Source organism: Raphanus sativus, unplaced genomic scaffold (genome assembly GCF_000801105.2).
Source record: "Raphanus sativus cultivar WK10039 unplaced genomic scaffold, ASM80110v3 Scaffold0871, whole genome shotgun sequence".
NCBI lineage: Eukaryota > Viridiplantae > Streptophyta > Magnoliopsida > Brassicales > Brassicaceae > Raphanus > Raphanus sativus.
Genome location: NW_026616185.1, coordinates 1 through 22420, shown reverse-complemented (window position 1 = coordinate 22420; position 22420 = coordinate 1). Strand labels below are relative to the sequence as shown.

At 35.3% G+C, this 22420-nt stretch overlaps 1 protein-coding gene and 1 long non-coding RNA gene across 3 annotated transcripts; both read right to left on the bottom strand.

Moving 5' to 3' along the window:
• Window positions 1–6328: 6328 nt before the first annotated feature.
• Window positions 6329–8351, bottom strand: LOC108838408 (uncharacterized). 2 transcript variants are annotated; one of them, XR_008940700.1, is made up of 5 exons: window positions 8049–8351; window positions 7840–7968; window positions 7405–7753; window positions 7114–7248; window positions 6329–6872 (listed from the first exon to the last, which is right to left on the bottom strand). It is a non-coding gene; the product is annotated as an uncharacterized LOC108838408 (long non-coding RNA). The 2 variants fall into 2 exon arrangements; XR_008940699.1 differs by having other exon boundaries at window positions 6329–6902; window positions 8049–8349.
• A 10052-nt stretch (window positions 8352–18403) lies between these two features.
• LOC130503229 (uncharacterized) lies at window positions 18404–19073 on the bottom strand. Its single transcript, XM_056997911.1, has 2 exons — window positions 18719–19073; window positions 18404–18507 (listed from the first exon to the last, which is right to left on the bottom strand). The coding sequence occupies exons 1-2, from the start codon at window positions 19071–19073 to the stop codon at window positions 18404–18406; spliced, it is 459 nt and encodes a 152-aa protein (XP_056853891.1).
• Between the last annotated feature and the right edge of the window lie 3347 nt (window positions 19074–22420).

The window sequence follows — 22420 nt, the reverse complement described above, 5'->3', positions numbered from 1 at the left end:
ATCAAAGTTAACTCAGTATTGCGGACTCAACAAAGTTAGTTTAATTCGATTGGATTGATTGAAGTATGATAAGCTTACATCTTAATAAGTGGTGACCACCATTTAATTTGCATGTGGGTCCGCCACTTTGTATATATGATTTTGCAATACTTTTCAAACTAACCATGTCCGGTATAACTAATAATAACCAAAAAAACTTTATTTTATCTATTTGGTAACTAAATCAAGAGTTTATATTTTATCAGATCTATATTCAAGAAAACAAAATTGCTACACGTAAGCTTTTCGAATAAATAATAGTTTGTCTATTTCAGAAAAAGAATAGTTTGTATTTACTTTATTGTCGTTAAGTAGTATGATTTTCCAATGGTATAGCTTGTTTTCTTATATATGTAAAAAAGTCTGGCATATATTAGTATATATAAAGTACTAATAATACTGTATTTAGTTCATACAAACATTTCATCCACTAAGCTAACTAGTCCCTTCAGATATATCACATAATATTTTACCAAAACAAAGATATATCACATAGTAAATTTTTCTGCAAGAAATCAAAATGGATAATCTTTATAATATATATGCAGTATACGTAAAACATATTATGGATCCATGTTCGTTGCTCGGGTCTTCGGTAATGAGCTATTCTAACTCATTCTAGATTTTTGTCTAATTCCTTGATTAAAATTATCGATACGTTACTCTTTAGGACGTATTTTTAGAAAGCATAATTTTAATTATTATGTCCAATACATATTTTTTTTGTTTGAGTAGTTATCAAAAATATGGAGGCCCAATTCATAAAGTGATGTAGCTCGATTCATAAAGAACTCAAAAAGTATTATTTAAGAAGTGTTTATGACTACTTGATTAAAAGTATAATTTCTTTTTTTTTTAATTAAAACATACTTTATAATTTTTTTTTGTTTGACGCATAGTTTTTTAAAAAATTCGTTAAAAGATGGTATATATATAATTCCTGTTTGTTTTATAGTAGTTGTAAGAAATAACTTATGAAACAAAAAAGAACTATAGAACAAAATCAGATCTAAAGCGAGTTCTGAAATTTCTTTTGAAACTATAGGGTAATAGTGGTCGAGTCATATAAAGTATTATTAATATTATAATTTGTGGTAAAGGTTTGTCGTAATGTATATATTTTAAAGACTAGATTTTCAGAACTATGAACAAATTGACTAGATTTAACATATATTCGGCTAGTCTTTTAATTATTAAGTTAACTTAACCCATTACGTGTAGTATCACTATGAGTTAATTAACAAAATACTTGGAATTACTATGAAATTTATAGTTATAATAATATATAAAAGGCAAAATTGATAAAAATCAGACGACGTACCGTCCAATAGATGAAAATCTTGTTTGCTGTCGTTGTATAGCCCCGGACATACCTAGATGGTTGAATAGTTTTAAAAATATTATTGAACTAACACACACACATATATATTTTACTAAACCAAATGATCAGAGTAAATTAAATGATAAGTAACAACTACATAAAAGTTATAAATATATGACTATATATATATAAGCTATATAAAAGTAACAACTATATATATATATGACTAAACCAAATGATCAGAGTAAATTAAATGATAAGTAACAACTAGATAAAAGTTATACCTGCCACCCTACTTCAATGGTATTAAGATCATTTGTCTCATAGTCCCCGAGGAAAGCCATATTTGGGATATGCTCAATTCAGTTGCACTATCTTCAAATGGGTTCCACAAGTTGATGGTGGCTCTGGTACCGTATAGCTTCGGCGGGGCATGCACAGATGCTTCCGCATACTATCATCAATTAAATATATCTCAATACCGTTAATCTCGAACATATATACTACTAATCCATTTAATAGGAAAAAGCATTAGTTCTCAAATCAGTCTATACAAAAAAGACACAGACCCCGCCCAACAATAATATGAAATACTTGATACAAATTGAGGCCTTAAATCATATATAATATATATATATATATATATATATATATAAACTTTGAGATTTTTTATCATGAGTTTTTAGTATTACTTTATAATTTCGTATATAAAAAATAAAAATATAAAAAAAATTTGAGTTGTTTTATGAAATTTTGGCCTAATACGAGCTATTTTGTGAAAAACCTTGGCCTTAAGAATTATACAGCTGACAACTTTAAATTTTTATTTTTTGTTAAAAAAATCATTTTTTACCAAAAAAACTTGGCCTTAAGCAAAATATAAGATATTGTTGGACCACTCTTACGTGTGTTTCGATAAAATTGGGTCTCTTTTACATGTGAGTTTTTACAAAAATGGAAACGGGCCATTGTATTTTATGTCCATTTCATGTACCTGATTCAGAGAATATCGATCCTTTCCACAGAACTTTTAAATCTATTAAAAATGTGAATTCATAATCTTTCTTCCGTTGTAAATAGTAGAATTTAAGACAGACCCAGAAACCGTAGTCTTACTATACTTACAAGTTACAAAAATATAAGTGAATAGTGTCATCTAAATATTTATTGCAAATATATAAGAGCAAATGTAGGTTTAAATACCTCGTGTTGGGGAGTAAACGCAGAATTGGTGCCAGTTTCGGGGGTTCTCTGATGATTCGAAGTAGCCTCTTTTTGTCGTATCGGCACTGTTCCGAACTCACACTTTGCCGTGCTAATTTGAGCTTCGGAAGTTGGCCAGTTGCTTTTCTTTTGCACCTTCTTCGTAATAGGATATTCTGATGGTGTTTCCTGTATTTTGTTTACAATAAAATAATATTGGATCAACATATGAATTTAAAGATAATTGTTATCGCGAATCAAAACATAAATGAAGAACTACCTGGATTTTGTGGTTTCGTAACAGATAATTTTAAAAGCCAGTTGCTTATTCCGGTCGACGCATTCTACGGTGTCTCCATCGGAAGCCTTAAAAAACATATTTGTATAATCTAAAGTTATCTCCCAAGATATATGTGTAACATTTAAACCCTAAGTTTTTCAAACAGAAAAACATTTAAACCTAAGTTAAAGAAACATAAAAAAAAAGTAAAGAAACATTACCAGAATTTTATTATCTGACTGCGCGGTTGGGAGTCTTGGGACTATGAGTAAGAGAAGAGCAAGAATGACCCAAATCATGGCTCTGTTCAGGGGACCATCGCAGCGGCAAGAAATAAGACGTTACGATGAAGGTGATGAGATAAAAAAAAAATGTCGCTGATACGGTTAGTAGAGTCGCTTGAAATGAGTCGCAACTGAGTCGTAACTGTCGCTGAATTAATAAGCGATCAATTATCATCTGAAAGCTGCCGCTGCGTTTCTTATTAGCACCAGTGTCATGCAGACTCCACAGATTTGCGTAAGTAGAGAGAGATTTAGAGAGAGAGAGATGTTCGTTTGTTTTTTTTTTTGAAAAAAAGAGAGGTTCGTTTGTTGTTGTTTCCTTAACAAAGATAAAATATATATGAAGAAGACGAAGTGATGAGATATTTAAGGAGGACTGGAGGACGATGCGTAGAAGAAGAAGTACACCCCACTATCTCTCTCTCTCTCTCTCTCTTTGTCTCGCTACCCTTCATTTATTTCCAGTTTTGAACGTTGTATCTCTGATTGTTTTAGGTGCTTTTAGGGCAAATTATTAGTGCGTATATGTTTTTGTAGACTCAATTGTTAATGTTTTCATAGGATAACAAAGCAATTTTTTGTTTATGAAAGCAACTAGAACAAGCTAAATCTACTGTGGAAAGCAATTTAAACTTCTTACTTTCAATTATAAGTCCTTGTTATTATTTTTTTCCAGTCGTTCTATATATGTTTCTTTCTGTGTGTTTTAGGGCAAATTATTAGTGTCTATATATTTTAGTAGATTCAATTATTACATTGGTTAGCTTACAAAAGAAACGAATACAAACTTACCTTTTAATTAGAATTCCTTGTTATTATTATTTTTTTAATTATAATTCCTTGTTGTTTTAGGTTAGACCAAAGAAGAAACCCATGCGAAGAAGAGATACAAGAGTACGTGTTCACTTTAACAACAAAACAAGAATCGTTTCCGAAAACTGTGGGAATTTTTATCAATTATGTCCTTTCAACTTCTATATATATACACGGTCTAAATTCATTGTCACATAAAACAGGTTATAGTATCAGTAGTTCAAAACAAAAACATTTAAATGGAAAATCACGAGAAACAAGTTAAAAAACTTAATTATTGTTAACTAGATTCAATCTCCGCGCTACGCACGGATAAGTGTTGAAATTGTTAATTTTTTTAAATCATAAGTTTAGATTTTGTCTGGGATTAGAGTATTATATTTCCCACAATTAGATGAAATCTGATAGTTACTAAATGCATGTAACTAATAAAAAGAGTAAAATGGTTGCTTATAAAATATTTTGTATGTTCAAGAGAAATTTAGAAAATTACACAATTATTTTTAAGCTTGGAAATTAGATGAGTTTTGTTTTTTTTATTAAACTAATGCATTATTTTATTAAAAAGCTGAAAGTATTGGTGAGATTTTTTATATTTTCTTATAATTAAAAATAAACATTAAATATATAGTTAAAACTTATTTCTTATTTATGATCTTTAATGAATTATCAAAATTTCAAAGTTTTAAATAGTATGTTTGTAAAGAACACTTAAACTAAAGGTTAGTTGTACACTATTATTTTTGTATATAATCATTTTAAATGATATATTGTTGAGATTTTCAAAATAAATAAATACAAATATTACATACTTTACAACTATTAGTCCTTTTAAACTGTGAATGATATTTTTATTCTTTTGAATGGTGAATGATATTTTATTTATTTATTTAATGAAAGTAATTTTATACAAAAGTGTTATATGAATTTAATTTGAGTGATTATCGTGAATTAGTGATGATTCATGTATATATGTAACAGATTCATAATTTTAGTGTTAAAAGAATAAGATAGGTTAGCAACAAATCATATAATCTGATAAATTAATAATTAGAAAATTTCATATTTTTTAGAAATTACAACTATTAGTATATGAACCAAATAATAAATAGAATTTAACACTATTTTAAATATGATATCTATTTTTATGTGTTCTTTAAATTATTTATCGAGCAAAATAATCCAGCATAAACTTAATCTAACCCCCAAAATAGTAAACCCAAACAATAATTACTAATCATAAACTCAAATGCTATAGTAGTCTTCATTGAGTAATTTTTTTAAAAATGATATCCAACTAAATGTATTTTAAACCATTTTTTTATTTTTTCTATTCTCATTTTAGACAGAAAATTAATATCTTTAATACCCAATTGAAAACTTAAACTTTGTCTTTGTTGATTGAAATTGGTCAGCTTTGTTGCTCGATGAATTTCGTAAAACCACAACAATTTCTTAAAAATACATTTCTGTTCTCAGTTATGAGAAATTGGAAATAAGATATTTTTTATTTTGTAATAGTAAATATTTCTATCAATTCTTTTGTGAATCTCTTAGAAACTTTTGTGATATTTGTGTTCTCAGAAATCAGTGAAAAGTATTTTCATTCGCGTTAGTAAGTAAACATTTACAATTTATATATATTTTTGGACAATAATGAATAACTAAATTATCATCTATGCTCGGTCGGTAAAAATACCCTCTAGATATTTTTAATTTGAAAACTACATCATGGTACAAATTTTTGGGAACCTATTCTTCAAATATATCAAATTAATAATCTTCTATTCGTAAACAATAATTGATGCATCTAATATTTCTTAAAGTAAATTTAATTTCTGGGTAGTACTGAAAAAATAGGACTTGGTATTCATGTTATTCTAAAATTTAGAGTCCATAATTATGTTAAATAACTTAGTAAACAATATTAGTGATATGATGTTTATGAAAATTTGGGTATAACATAATATAAAGTAATAAATATAGATGGATAGCAGCAAATATTCAAAAAATAATAATATGGAATTTTGATGCTACAAAAGATTATGTATATTTAGGTCAATTGAACTTAAACCGTACGTGTTTAATAGAATGCATCCATGTTCATGTCTCTCTCTTCTCATTGTCTTATGTTGTTACTTCTCCGAAATAGCAACGTGAAAGCGATTGTTGCGTAGTCCTTGACTATAAAGACACATCGATTACGTCGTTAGCGACCCCGAAGACCACTCATCCAATATCAGCTAACCACACAGTCTAACTCGCAACATGACTTGCACTGAGAATGGTTTATTGTAATTCGATACAGCTTTCTACATTTTAGGATATGTTTTTTGTTTTTGAAAACCAATTAACCACCACCAATCGCTTTTACAGGGTTTCGTCAAAGAATATAAAACCATACAATACAACATAGACAGCATTTAAAATTTAACACTACACATCTCTCTCTGCACACTATACATCACATTCCAAAACACAAAACAAAAATTAAAACCATAAACAATTTAGCCTCCATATCTCTCAACTAATCTACATGATTTTTCTCCCAATACAAAGCAGTGGCCATGGCAGAAGCACTTGAAAGCCCCTATTAAAAAAACCACTAACAAACAGCTAACTGATATTCTTTGGATCATTCAAAACAACACTGTATCCTGGATCTTCAATGCAATCACCTTCGTCTTTATCAAGGGTCTTGTTATCCCTCCCTCGAAAAAGACATCAAAACATCACCAACATAAAATTCTTGAAGATCCAATCTTTATTTTGTGACCAAGAGGGCAAAAGGAAACAGAGTCAGTCCACCAATAATAATTAGTCCAGTAATGTAAGCATTAGACCGGAATGTCATCTTGCATCTCTGAAGCACCATATTGGTAAAACAGCTCTTTGGTTTCAGCAATCCCTTGTCAAGTCATTTTGATCCGTTCTATGAACCAGAAATGATAGGTATGACAATCTAGTGCATGAGTGGGAAAGTAGCAGAGTATGTTAGTTTTAAAAGACAATCCGACATACGCTATAATCTGTGAATGTCAGTGATCTCGAGACAGAAATACAATTTGTAAAAGTAAGTAAAATGCAATTTTATAGTCTCATAAAATGCATTCCGAGCCATCGTTTCTTTTCAAAACTAAGTAAAAGTAACAGATGCGGAAATAGAATTTTACCTGAATGGCTAAAGAAGTTAGCCAGCTCCTTGGAAGTTGTCGAGTTAAATGCTCATCAACAATTGCAAGTCAAGGGGAGAATAACCATAATGCACTCTCGATTGCAACAGTCCTTGATGGAGACACGACAATGTTCTTGCAAAAAAAAAAGCAGACTCAGAAATCTTAGATGCTTCCCATGGAAGATTCATTACATTTGATGAGTCCAGAAGTTTAAAATTTCCTTTTATTTTTCCTTCTGGAACTGTAAGAAATCAGTAAAAAATAAACATAAAGAAAGAATAGTCTTACATCTTGTTTAATTGGAATACGGTGGTATGTCCTCATAAATCCTGCAATTAGGCTGCAGAATCTTTTGCTGCCAGCTGCAGGTTCAAACGGGAAATAGGGCTGAGCAAATCTCTCTTGAAGTTCCCTCACGAAGTTTTGAATACCAATATAAGTGAAATATATTGATTTTCTTTGCATACACTAAGTAATAGTGTGACCTTTATTGAGCCAAGTATAAGAAATAAGTCGGAAAGAAATTATAACTCAGGTTACAGCAAGTGCCTTCTCTTCTCTCACTCTCCACCTTCACACTCTTCTTCTTCAATAGCTCCCTCAAAAAACGCTCCTCCTCTTCTTTGTGTTGCCATTGCTGCATTGGAATTTGTGGTTTTAGTGCGAAGAATATTACAAAGACTGATTTGGATTATAGAAGAGGAAGTTTTAAAAAGTTGATACCTGTTCGTCCGATAAGGAGACGCTCAAAGCTTAGTTCTGAATCGGCTGGGCCGAGGAGATGTCAGTGAAATATACAGAAGCAGGAGTCTTTTCGGAGGACTGAGCAGATCTCCATAGCTTGATCTTCATCTGCAGAGGTTTAGATTACGATGTTATCCAAGAATCGAGAAAGAGATTATATAGGAGGAAAAAAGGAGGTGAAAGGATACATCTTGAATGGAGGTGTAAAGAGTAGAATCAATGATTCAGAGTAACAAAGATTTGGAGGAGTAGAAACGATGGCTATGGAGGGGATTCGTCTCACGAAGAAATCACAACGATCTCAAATGGGCCACAAACAAAGTTTAACTGCCCTGGCCCATGTCGACAAAGAGGATGTGAGGTGGCAAAAAAAAAGAGTTATGATTGGTTGATTTAATAAGATGATGTGGACATGCTAAGAGTTGAGATTATTTAGCTTTTAGTATTGTATTGATTTCAAAACCTAATTAGAAGAAAAAGAGGAAAAATCATTAAGCGTGGATTTATTGTAGGATTGGGCTACAGATGAACAGATCTATGGTTATGTTTAATTTAATTAATTTATTTATCAAAAATCACACTCGGTTTATCATTATGGCCTATAGGAAAATGGTGGTAAGGGTGGTCGAGGAAAAAATATGGTACTGAATTTAGAAAATGTGGCGACAAAGAAAGCTGAAAGAAAGGTAGTCAAACCAAAAAAAATTGAAAGAGACAAAGTAAGTTTCTCTATTAAAAAGTACAAATTTGAAAGAAGCAAAGAAATAGTATATCAATCTGCATAAATATACGTATAACAAGCGAAGAAGTTAAAATATGATTTTGTAAGAAAAACATAACTAGTCATAAAATTTAAATCGTGACTATGTAATGGGAGGGGCATGACTAGTAATTTATAAGAGAGAACAAAATCTAGAATCGGAGACCCAATGGCCCAGGCACGCAAACAAACGACAGAGAGTTTGGTATGTCCCTACAACTCTCTGCTGATATTTGATGCCACGTCACTTCTGGCACGTGTGTATTTGGCAGATGGTTATTTTCAAAATGTGAAACCAGCTAATTAGCATGTCTGTTTCTTCTGTTTGTAAATCCAAAAGCCAGACCATCTCGGATTAGCACAATAATTTTATTATAAAAGAGGATGGTGCTTTTGATTAGCCTATAACTAATTCACGTGACGACTGAGTAAACCTATAATCTAACTTACGACTACAAGACAAAACAGAAATATATAATCAATGTTACTACGTAAGCGCAAATCATATTGATGATTGATGAATCAGTTGCAAAAGATTAGAGAACTGCAATGTTGCCACGTTTATATTATTTACAAAGATGTTTCTCCGAGTGTTGTTTTTTTATTTATAAAATGTGAATTTATACTAAAAAGAAAATGTTTTAACAACAGTTCAGCGAAACTAAAAAGTTATAAAAAAATCTAAAAAACTGAAAAAAATTTATTGACAACTACGCGGAAGCAGTTAGTTTGAAGAACAGCAGAAGCAGAAGCTTTTAGTCGAACCTAAACTAAATGGCTACAATATAGTCCGGAACTTTTTCTTGTCCCTGCGAGCAAGAACAATGTCTCTCACAAAGCGATCAAGCTGATTGAAAACCACAGAGTAAGGCTGAGGGTTCCCAGCATGTAGTCTTTAATTCCTTTTCTTCCAGATAAGATAAATAGCAGCCTGAGATGAGATGTGCTATAGTGGAAAGTTACCCTCGGTAACATGTAGCCAATTAACCAGAGCCGACCAAGTTCTCACCCGCAGGAGGGGAGAACCCAGTTTAGAAAGCAGCTTATACCAAATTTCTTTGTTGTACTCACACTCTAGGAATAGGTGATCTCTAGTTTCAAAGAAATTATTACACAGAACACACATTTCAGGGACATTCCCATCCCATGCAACAAGTTTCTGCCTGACTGGTAGTCTATCAAGATGAGCAACCCAAAAGGTGAAGGCGTGCTTGGGGATGCAGCTCTTAAACCAAACAGATTGCGTCCAAGGGAGCTTAGGATTCTTAGGGCGAAGATATTCCCATGTTAAACCAGAGGAGAAGTCAGGGGACACGATGCCTGAGATTTCCCAAGAGAAAACATTAGGACCTAGAGAATTAGTGGGGAGAGGGTGGACAATCAAGCAGTCACACACTTCCGCTACTCTCTCATGTCTCACTCGATGAGAGGGCAATCTCCAGCCCGTAGTAGTGCAAGCATCAGCAACATTGCTTTTCATAGGAATCCCCATCATAAGCGGACTATCTTGCCCTATAAAGGGGAGTAAGGGTCCGGTTGGTAACCAATGATCAAACCAGAACTTTGCAGTATCACCATCTCTCACCGAGCATCTCAAGAACTTCTGAGCTAAGGGACACAAGGGGATAAGTGTTTTCCAGATCCAAGAGTTACTGACCGAAGTTGGGGCACTCCAGAAGCTATGATCTTTCATATTGTGCTTTCTCATCCAAGTAACCCACGATGAGTCGAATTTGGAGAAGAGGGGCCAAATGAGCTTCAGGTTAGGGATTTTATTCCAGAGACTAAAATTCCTCAGTCTCAAACCTCCTTCTTCCTTGGGCTGACAGACAGTAGTCCAAGCTACCTTAACTCCATGTTTCTTTGTTATATCACCATACCATAGGAAGTGGTTACACATACTCTCAATCTGCTTTATGCAAGCTGATAGAAGCATAAAATGCTGAAATCCAAAAGTTTACAATGCTGTAGAAAACCAACGAAGGAGAGAACTTTTGTTGTCCAGTGGTTGAATCTTTTGAAGATTGAGTCTAGAAGAAGTGAGTACTCAGATTTTCTGAGCTTTCTATGGGTGAGAGGCAGGCCCAAATACCGGAATGGAAAGGAGCCTTGTGTGAAGCCGGAAGCCGCAAGGCTATCTTGTTCATCTTCATTTGTTCCAGCCGTGTACATAGCAGATGTTTCACGGTTCATTTCCAGCCCCGAGATCCGGTGGAAAGTTTCCAGAGTTGAATTAAGCTCATTTAAGGAGGCGTGAGAGCCATCAAAAACACCATCACATCGTCTACAAAAGCAAGATGGGATATTTTGGGATCATTACCCTTAGAGTGATAGCCTATGCTTCCATCTTCATATTTATTTTCAAGCAGTCTACCAAACACCTCCATTGCAATGACGAAGAGATAGGGTGAAATTGGGTCTCCATGTCTGACCTCTTGCGCCCCCTTAAAGAAGCCACAAAGTTCGCCATTGACATTGATCAAGAAGCTAGTGGTTGTGATACACTGCTGAATCCAGTTAATGAAGATGTGAGGGAAGTTAGCCGCTTTCAGATCTTGTAGAATGAAATCCCACCGAAGAGAGTCAAAAACTTTCCTAAAGTCAACTTTAAGAACTCTACTACTAGAGACATTCTTCTGATTGAACTTTTGAACTATTTTCGTAGCCAGAAAGACATTCTCAATTAGCAGAAGTCATTTGACAAACGCTGATTGGTGAGGAGAAACCATGGTGGGAAGAATTAACTCTAGTCGCTTTGCAATGATCTTTGAAATGATCTTGTATAAGACATTGCACAAAGAGATGGGCCTAAACTCAGAAATGTCAGCATTCACCTTCTTTGGAATGAGAGTGATAGCTGTACAGTTTCATTGCTTCAGCATCTGACCATTGCGAAAGAACTCTTAGACATCCCTGGTTATCTCTGACCCAATAACACTCCAGGTCGCTTTCAGAAATTCTGTGTTGTATTCATCCGGTCCGGGAGCTTTATGCACGGGTAGGGCGAATATAGTTTCTTTTATCTCTGTAGCAGAGACCTCTACTATCAGCATCTTTTTCATCTCCGTTGTGCAGTGAAATGCGCTTAGAGAGGAAATGAGATCACAGTCGGCCACTGATAGAGGAGTGGATTCCTTGCCAAGAAGTTCCTGGAAGAAATTGACACAATGATTCTCAATTTCGGTTATGTTCTCAATCATCCTACCATCATTGCCAATAAGGAAGTGAATCTGGTTACAATACTTTCTTGCTGCCACCATTTTAAAATAAAACAATGTATTGCTATCTCCATGCTTCAGCAAGCGCTAGCTTCATCCATTGGACATGAACCTCTTTTTCTAACTTAGCAGAGATGCTGATGGATTAGTGAGAAAATTCTGCTGGCACTCAGCAAGAACCACTGCCGCATCACTGACTCTTTTCTCGATACACGAATAATTGTCTCTGTGGAATTTCTGGATAATACCCTTGAGAAGTTTCAGCTTCTTACTGATGATGAACATCGATGTCCCTGGTACATAGGTATTTCTCCAAAAATCCGCTACTATACCCAAAAAGTTCTTGTTATCCAAGAAGAAATTTAAGAATTTAAAGGGCCTCGGCTTTCTAATCAACTGACCTCCAAAGTGAATGCAAGAGGAGCAGTGATCTGGGAATTTCGAATCCTGAAACTCCCGTAGGATAGTGAAAAGGTAGTCAACCAGTTATCATTGACGATGATTCTATCAAGCTTTCTCGCAATGGGATTAGCTTTTTGCTTGTTCCACCAGGTGTAGTGATGGCCATGGAAAGAGAGGTCTGATATCTGAGCATCTTGAAGACACTCTCTAAATAAAACCTATAGAATCTTAACCCAAATCTAAAACCACATACTCCAAACCCTTATTACTTCAAACCCTATATAAATCATAAACATTAAATCTTTGATTTCAAAGAAAAAAAAATTATATTATATATATACTCCAACTGTGTACAGCACTTCAAATTATGTATTTTTAACATATAAATTTCTGTATAAATTTACTAAAGATAAAGTATCAAATAACACAAGCTTATAAAAAATAGGGAAAATTCCTTAAAAATATACAGACTGAATTTATTTTGCTGAAATAATACACGAACTTTTTAGGCTTCCCGAAAAATACACAAACTAATTTTAGTTGTTCATAAAATACATGAACTTTTGAATTTTAGAGGTTTCACACCCTGGTTTTAACGACCTTAACTCTGATTAATAGATCATTAAGACGCCGTTAGACGACGTTAACTCTGATTCGAAAGTTCATGTATTTTATGGACAACCAAAATTAGTCTGTGTATTTTTCGGGAAACCTAAAAAGTTCATGCAGCTTGAACAGACCCAAACCGTCTCCCCATTCCTCTATAACTTGACTACATTTTAGTAAAGGTGGCTGCTCAATATACGTAACTCTCACATTGGTTTCTATATTAGCACTGCTATCCATCTCAGCTGCAGTCTCCGTCTCAGCTGCAGTCTCTGTCTCAGCTGCAGTGTTGTCTGTATCCATAAAATCATCATGTGTTGTATTGTCACCATTCTCTGCCTGTAGATTTGGTTGCCCCTTTTCAACGTACAGAGTTATGGCGTTAGGTCCGACTTCATCATCATTTCCCTGCAACACTTCGTGATTCATACCAAACGAACTTCCGCCCACTCTCGGCAGCTTATCTAACTGCTCCGAGTTACTCCTCTCCTCCACTAACAAAAGACTTCTACGGTTGTCTTTATCAATAGAAAGAAAGTAACCAAACAAATCATCATCATCACAAATTGTGCACTCTTCTGATACTTCACATCCATACACAATCGGCTTGTACCTCAACGCCAGTTTTACATTCCTTTCATCCAACCTCAACTTTTTATACAACCTTTCTTCTACCATTGCCAAAGTTATAAACCTCCACTGTCTTGATGGTTATACAATTGATCTGATCTCTGAATTTGAAATGTAAGCACATATGTTTCGACATAGCATCCTGCAAAAACAACAAAAAATATTATAATTAGACCAGTTGCTTTTTGTTCTACTTAGTTTTAATCAGTTATACTAGTTTTACCTAATTCTACAAATCAATTGAAATTGAGGTTTCAGGTACTATAAGCTCAATATGTGATTCATCTCAGTCCCATACATTCAACCATATGCTTGCATTGTTTCACATGAGACAATTGCTCTACATACCAAATCTCAAATTAATCATATGTATATCCAATTACAAACCCTACAAACACTTTTTATCCAATGCTCAATGCAAATCGAGGGAGAGAGAGAGAAGAGAACCTGCATTTTGGCCTACTACTCTAGTCGGAAGGAAGCCTTGCCGGTGGAAATGTTTTCGTCCGGCTGCGTCGGCCAAGAGGATCGGATTTCCGGAGGAGCTTTGGTTCCAATCGGGGATGACGACGAGCAGTGAAGCTGAGCTGGGGGAGGAGGATCTATTTCTTTTTTTTTCATTTAATTTATTATTTGATTTCAATCCAATCAATTGAGGCAATTGCAATTCGATTGTCATACCGAAACCGAGAGCTATCCGACCAAACCCGAGTCTCAGACCAAACCCACCCCAAACAAATAAACCAATTTCGATTTTCCATTTTTTTTTATTTCGCCCACGAAGGGCGTTTTTGTCTTTTCACTCTTCATTAACTCTAGAGGGGCATAGGCGATTGACAGAGCCCATAAGAGATTTTGCCTTTCACATTTAGGGGCTCTTGAGCAATTGCCTCAGTTTTTTTTTTAGACTTGGTTTAATGTAAAGCTAGAGGTAGTTTAACTGTATATTTTAATTTCTGGTTAAATTTTGTAAAAAAAAATTTAATTGTAAACCAAATTTAATTTATAAATAAAATTTATTTTATTTTTAATTATAATACAATTTTCGTTTTAGTTTTCATTTATTTATTTAAAATTATAATTATTTTTAGTTTATTGTAGAAATCTATCATAGCATCATAGCACGAAATATGAATAGTAGTAATCAATTTATAACAAAAAATAGTGTTATAGTTAAGTTAGTAATATCATCTAAATATTATTATTGTATATGTACATTTCATAGTATTTAAATAAATGCTATCGTAGAGGGGGTACCTATGATGGCTACCAATAACATAGCAGATCATAAAACGCTATGAAAGGCCTATTAGGGCAAAAAACATGCTGGATATTTTTTGGACCCGCAATCTTGGTTCAAGTCCACATCCTACTGATATACCATGGATTTTACCTATTTTTAGCCATGGTATATAAGTTTTTTATATACTATTTATTATGTATTGGAGTCTATTTAGAGTATTTACAGGTTCAGAGACGATTTTGAGATATATGGTGATTTTGGTGCATTTTGGAATCTTTCAAAGTGCAAAACTGCACAAACGCTTCAGATGTTTAGCTCTCGATGGAGATCTTCCTACCGTTGGATTTATCCCATCTTTTTACACAAGATATAGCTTTGAGTTAGCTTTCCAATGCCACCAGTCTGAGGTCAATCATCATCATGTAGAAGAAGTTATGTCCGTTTTACTGAAGAGTGGTCAGTCTGCCTCGCGAGAGGAAGCTATCGAGAAAAGGATTGTATGTCGATCGATGCAGCACACTGCATGTCGATCGACAGGGACATCAGAATGTAGGCTGAGTATATTTCATGACCGACTGAAGCCCAGGAGTCACCACAAAGTTACCAAAATACCCTTGACGACCAGAAACCCTATTTATGTTATTTCTAAGCCATTGTTGACGGCTACGCTTTAGACGCTTTCTACGCTTTCTTTTTTACATTGTTCTTAGTGAGGAGAGAAGGGAGGATCTCCTTCAGAGTCCTCCTGGAACTCCTTTGCTTTTGGTTTTATATTATTTATGCTTTTCATCTATTCATCTATGATTTCTGTGACAACTATCATGTTTGAATAGATTCACCTGTTAGATCTAAAGTTCAGATAGGTTTGTGCGATTAGCCCCAAACTATATTTGCTAAGTTGTGATATTCATCAAATGGATTGTACTCTATGCTTGTTCTAGATTAGCTAACTAGAGCATAGATCACTAGGATCTTTGATTATCTTGAATTATCTGTTTGAACTTGTATCTCCTTGGAGAAGAGCTAACCGCCCTCCTTGAGATCTAGTGTTCATTATCGGCTCGCGCCTAGGCATATATAGAAGCCGTCGATCGATATCCCGACAGGTGAATCGATCGCCGAGCGAAAGGTGTATCGCTCGATATCTCTAAAGGATATCGATCGACTCTTTTTCTGTGTCAACATACGACAGTTGAGGCCAGAGATCTAGATTATTTAACCAGTGAGACATCACTGAGAGTTAAGCGACTGAGTTCTATGGTATCATGCAAGCAACTTGTTAGGCATCTATAGCTACTATAATCTCCAATACCTGAATAGAAACCCTAGATCTAGCTACCATCCTTCCATCAACAACTCTTGGTTACATAAGAACAACTACCTTGTTCGCCCTTGCAATTTAATATATTTACAATTTTATTTACTGCTTTATAATCTATTTACTGTTAGCCTAACTTAATCATAACTATTAGATCTAGTGTGTGCCTTAGCTCCTTGTGGATTCGATCTCTAAGTACTATAACTTGACATCTTTTGATGAGAGTAATTCACTCCTTAGGGTAATTTGAGTGGTATCACCTACCTGAGACCCGATCGGATAACCTAAGTACCCAAATTTTGTGTGTATATTAGGTATATTTGAGTATTTCAAATATGTTTTTGGTATTACAATGTCCTTTTAAGTTCGAGGTTCTAGTTTCGGTTATAGTTTTGAGTTTCATGTAAAATTTCAAATTTCTTAAAATATATTTTCGGTATTTGGATTAAACTTTGTGGATATTTTTTGGTTCCTAGGATCAGATTTTGGATAAATTTTTGGGTCTTTTGAGTATTTGAATATTTTCGGGTATTTGTTTATTTTTAGCAGTTTGAGATTTTGGGTATTTTCTCGGGTTTCGGGGTGCTCCGAGTCTTTTTGGATCCTGAATAAACCTATCCAGACCCGCTATTTACCAAAAAAGTACATATTATATATATATATATATGTATATTTGAATTATGGATCCTAACCAACCCAGGCGTGAAAGGAACCAACCCAAATTCAGACCATGGATATCTATTTGAGTTATAATATTGACTCAAAGGACACAGACCTAAAAAAAAACAATTCTTAGACGATCTGAAGACCGGAATGCCCATGCCTACTCTCACTTATTATATTTTATGTGTATTTTGTAAATTTATCACTACAAGAAAACATATTATTTACCAGGGCGCTTTTCGTTGTAAATTCGTTGTAAAAGGGGGATTACGACGAATTTACTTCGAAACGTGATTCGTTGTTAATTGTCCGTCGTAAAAGAAGATTCGTTGTAAACGCCACGTAACGGTTACGAGTTAATGAATTCGTCGTAAAGGAGAAGGAAAGCTTTCGTCGTAATGTCCACGTAAACACTCGTTATAACTAACTCGTAAAGGTTCGTCGTAAAGGAGTTGTAAATATTTTGATGTAAAATACACGTAAAAGTTCGATGTAAATTCGTTGTAAAATTTACGACGACTTTACATCTCCGTCGTTGTAAACTCGATGTAATTGTTTACATCGTATTTACGAGTACTTCGATGTAAATTCGTTGTAAACTTTACGACGAATTTACATCGTTATTTTATTTATTATATTAATTATATTAATTTCATTTATTATTTTATTTTATTTATAATAAAATTGGAAATTATAAAAATTAAAATTTCAAATAATAAAAAAACAATTGTTTAGAAAATAAATATTCCATAAATAAAATTTAAGTTTTAATATTTTACAAAACGAAATTATAAAAATAAAAATCTACGGGAGCGATACATCATCAAAGTAGCCGGTCCCGCTCGGTCCCTCTCCGCTCGTTCCCGCTCCCACTGGATCGGTAGATTCGGGATCCCGTTGTTGCATCCCGAGAGCTTCTCGTCTGGCCGCCAACGCTCTCTGCATGGTCGGGTTCCCCATCGCCATAATATCCAACAGGTTCTCGAGAGAGTCTAAACGCTCTTGTTGGGTATCCAATCGAGCCTGCATCTGAGAAGTCTCTTGGGCCCGTCTAGAAGAGTAAGACGAAGTCGCCCTTGCGACTTCGTTGACAGAACCGATTCCCACCGTCCGGTCCTTCTTTCTTGGAGCGACCTACAAAAAATAATATTAAATAGTTAATATTGTTGAAATAGTAAAATTAATTTAAACTAGCTTTTAAATTTTACCTCCTCGAAGATCCTGTCGACCTCTTCCGTCGTCAATTTGACGGGTAATCCATCCGGAGACTGCTGGGTGAGTTGCGTCTCCCGCTCATCAACCCGAGCAGCCACAGTGTTGAAGAGCTTCTCGGTGCAGGATCAACAAAAGTCCCGTCCGGTTTGGCGTGAGTCATCTTGAAGAGGTCGGACAAAGATGGCATGACTCCGGTCTTCTCAAACTACAAAAACCAATAATAAAATATTAAATATTGAAATTCAAATTTATTAATAAAATAAATATTACAACTAAAACTTACAGCGTCGAGACGGATCCCGGCATGAGGTTTTTGCCCGGTGGTATGAAGCATAGGCAAATTCCCGTCTTTATCCTTGGTCCTACGGGAAGCGGAGCAGGAGTTGGCCTTCCGGATTGAGCTGGGTAGCTTCCAAAAGGCGATGGGTCCATCCCATACATCCTTGGTGACCCCAGTGGGCTTCCCGTCATAGCCGTAGATCTCCCATTTATCCTTCCAATCCGAGACCGTGTTGGTAAGGCGAGTCCTCGCCTTTGCCTCGAATTCCTTCTTCACTATTTCGGTGATTCCTAAGGACCAATTCCACCTTTGCTGAAACAAACAAAATTATGAAACCATTAATAATTAATAATTAATAAAAATAATAAAATTAAATATTAAAAAGAAAATTGAAAAATTACCGCAAACTATTTAAACCAAGTGGTCTTGACGTGATCTGGAGTCAAATTGAACCAACTTGTTAATAAAATATATAAAAATGATTTGAAATTTTTAAATTATAAATTTACTTACCAATAAGTACCCGGCGGTCTATCGGGGTCCAAAACGTCCATACCCTCTTGTCCAGGCGCGGAAAGCAAATCCTCCACCGTATATCTTGCGTATGGTGCATGAGGAGGCACCCGCAAGTCTGGATGAACTTCTGCCCCTGGAATGGGCTCCTGCGGAGCTGCTGGTGGAGGAGGTGGAGCCATCTGAGCTGCTGGTGGCGGAGGTGGAGCCATGTGAGGTGCGGGAGGAGAACTCCAAACTCTCTGAGATGTCTGAGAGCCCGGAACGGCATCAGAAGATGCTCGGCCGCCGGAAGAAGAAGACGTCCCGGCACCGTCGCCAAACATCTCATCATAAGTCGGTGGTGGTTTTTTCCTAGGAGCCATGATCTACATTATTTAAAAAAAAAAATTAAAAATCACAACACTATTAATTAATTATTTTTTAAAAAATTCTCTATACTAACCACCTAAACTAATTCTCTAAACTAATTCTCTAAACTAATTCTCTATACTAACCACCTAAACTAATTATAAAAAAAAACTAACTAGAGAGAGAGAGAGGAGTTACCTTAGAGAGAGAGAGATTTGTGAGGAATGAACGAGGAAGCCTCGTTCAGAGGCGTTGCATATATAAAGAAAACACGTTCCACGTAAATTCGTCGTAAATTTACGAGGAATATACCAGGCCTGCGTTTTTGGGTTTACGACGAAAGTACCAGGCCCGCTATTTTGGTTTACGAGGAAAGTACCAGGCCCGTGTTTCAGTTTACGACGAATTTACGAGGACACGTGCTTTCAGGAATTACGACGAAAGTACCAGGCCCGCTTTTTTTGTTTACGACGTGTTTACAACTACTCTTTGAAACCACAAATCAAATCCCTAAACTCCGATTCATGGTTTACAACGAAGTTACGACGAACCTAACCTTTACGAGAAAAGTACCAGGCCCGCGTTTTTTTTACAACGAAATTACAACAAAATATGTGAAACCCCGAAAATCAAAATCCCTAAACCCCAAACTTACATATCTATACTATCATATCTTTTACACATTCAACCTCTTTTTCCAACTGAAACCATAAACTCCAATTTTTTTTTTAAATGCATATTTTATAAAATAGAATTTGATACACATATGAAAATAAGATCTTCTAATAAAAATCAACATTTGTTACATATTTTACATCATGAAGAATCGTTTGAGTTCTCATCAACATCACTACAATGATCATCATCGCTTCTATCGAACTCATCTTCACGTGCTTCATCCGTCACATCTTCGGGAAGATCTTCATATTGACGGTTATTCGGGTCGATCAAAAGAATTTCATCAGTTTGTTGATCAGGTACCTCAACTTCATTGATTGCATCTTCTTCTTGCAAAGGTGGTTCTTCTCCAGCAACAATCCGTCCACGAGGTGTTATTTTGATAGCAGTTAACCAATTTATCCCAGAACTTCGAATGCGAGGGTATTGAAGGAAGCTAACTTGTTCGGCTTGGGAAGCTAAGATGAAAGGCTCAAATTTGTTATATCTTCTCCCAGAATGGATATCCACAACACCAAATTTGTTAAACCGAACACCACGGTTCTCCACGGGGTCGAACCACTCGCATTTGAAGAGGACACATTTTAGCTTCAACAACCCTGGAAATTCCACCTCAATAATCTCTTGCAAGATCCCGTAAAAGTCTGTTTCACCTTTCACACATATTCCGTAGTTGCTTGTTGCCCGACGTCTCCCATACTCATATGTATGAAAAGTGAAACCTCGTGTGAAGTACATAGATGATGTGGTGACCTTTGCTACTGGACCTTGGATCAAATCATGAAACCATACAGGATAATATGGATCGTCATAATCAACCTACAAATTAATACATCACTGTTAGAATTTTACATTATCAATAATAGTACCAAAGATTACTTAATATGTTAATATTACATGTCCTTTTAACCACTTGACAAAGTGCTTATCTTTCCTTGCATCCACCTCGGTTCCGGATATTCCTGGTATTGCTTCTTCAACTTGAGATACAAACAAGCTGCAAATTAAACAAATGCATCATATCATATAATTAGTTAACATCATATCATAAAATACACATGAATATTATTTACCTTTCAAAAGAACGCGTCACAGCATCCTCGCAGTTGAGCAGAATATAAGTGTGGGCACTATGCTTATCCTCATCACTGGACCACCATACTTCTCTCAGTTTACCACCAAACCGTCCAATTTGGCAGAAAATGTCAGGAACACCGTCTACTGCATAAGATTGCGGTACTCCACCATCATCATATCTTCTAGGAACTCTTTTCCTCGTACGAACCGTTGAAGCAAAGTAGTATGATGTGAAGTTAGATGTTTCTGCTGTCAAACTTCCAGCCATAATCGAACTTTCCACCTTTGCAAGATTTCTTGCTTTCCCCTTCAAATATTTCATAGAGCGCTCATATGGATACATCCATCCATTGTGAACAGGTCCGCGAAGTAATGCTTCGTACGGGAGGTGGACAACTAGATGTTCCATGACGTCAAAAAATGATGGAGGAAATATCTTCTCTAGGTTGCACACTATGATCGGGATGTTCTCATGAAGTTGTTCGATGACTTCTTCCTTGAACATACGTGTACTAAGGTCTCTGAAGAAAGCTCCGATCGCTGTTTATTGCAAATATAACCCAAATAGTAACATTTCATAATATATATATATATATATATATATACATAGTATATTATTAATATTTACCTGCAAGTGCTTCATGTACATTTGTTGGAAGGAACTCAGCAAAAAGCGAATGGAAGTAGTCGTTGCATAAACACATGACAATCATGACTCTTCATTCCTGAGAACTTTTGACCTCGTTCAACACCATTGACAGATTTGAAACGTAACCATCAGGAAACTTCACTTCTGATGCAACCCAGTCAAACAAAGTTGACTTCGCTTCTGATGACAATCGAAAGATGGGAACATGAACATTTCCATTGCTCTTGATATGTAACTCACTTCTTGAGCAAATATCGGGCCATCCTTGACTTTTTGTTATCTTTTGTCTTCCCTGGGACGTTCAGTATTGTAATCATGATGTTGTCAAAAAGTTCTTCTCTATATGCATCACATCCAGTTGGCGTAAAAGAGAGATCTTTCCAGTAAGGTAGCTCCCAAAATATACTTTCTTATGTCAATTTGAGATACCCATACCCATCAGGCATATTACCAGGAACATGCCAGTTTCCTCCTTTCTTCACAGTTTTCTGAGCTCCGTAATAATCAATGTCCTCCTCGATCTGCTGCCTGTGAGATATGGAGAGGACTGTCTCTGACAACTTTGTTTTTCCTAAACAATGTCTTATTTCTTCTGTAGGGATGGGCAATGGGAAGAAATCGACGATGACAATCAAACCAACAACTCTTTCTACCATTCTTCAGTTGAAAAGCATCTGTAGATCCATGACAATATGACAAATAAACCTTCCATGAGTTGTCCAGCCAGACAACATTCCATAAGCAGGAAAGTCACTTATCGTCCACAGAAGAACTGCTCGCATCGTAAAAATTGGTTTTCGTGGAACAATCATAAGTTCTTACCCCTTCTGACCACAACTCCTTTAGCTCATGTATCAGTGGTTGAAGAAATACATCCAACGACCATTTGGATGCTTCGGCCCAGGGATTAATATGGTCAAGAATAAAATTCTTGTTCCATGCACATGTCCGGCGGCA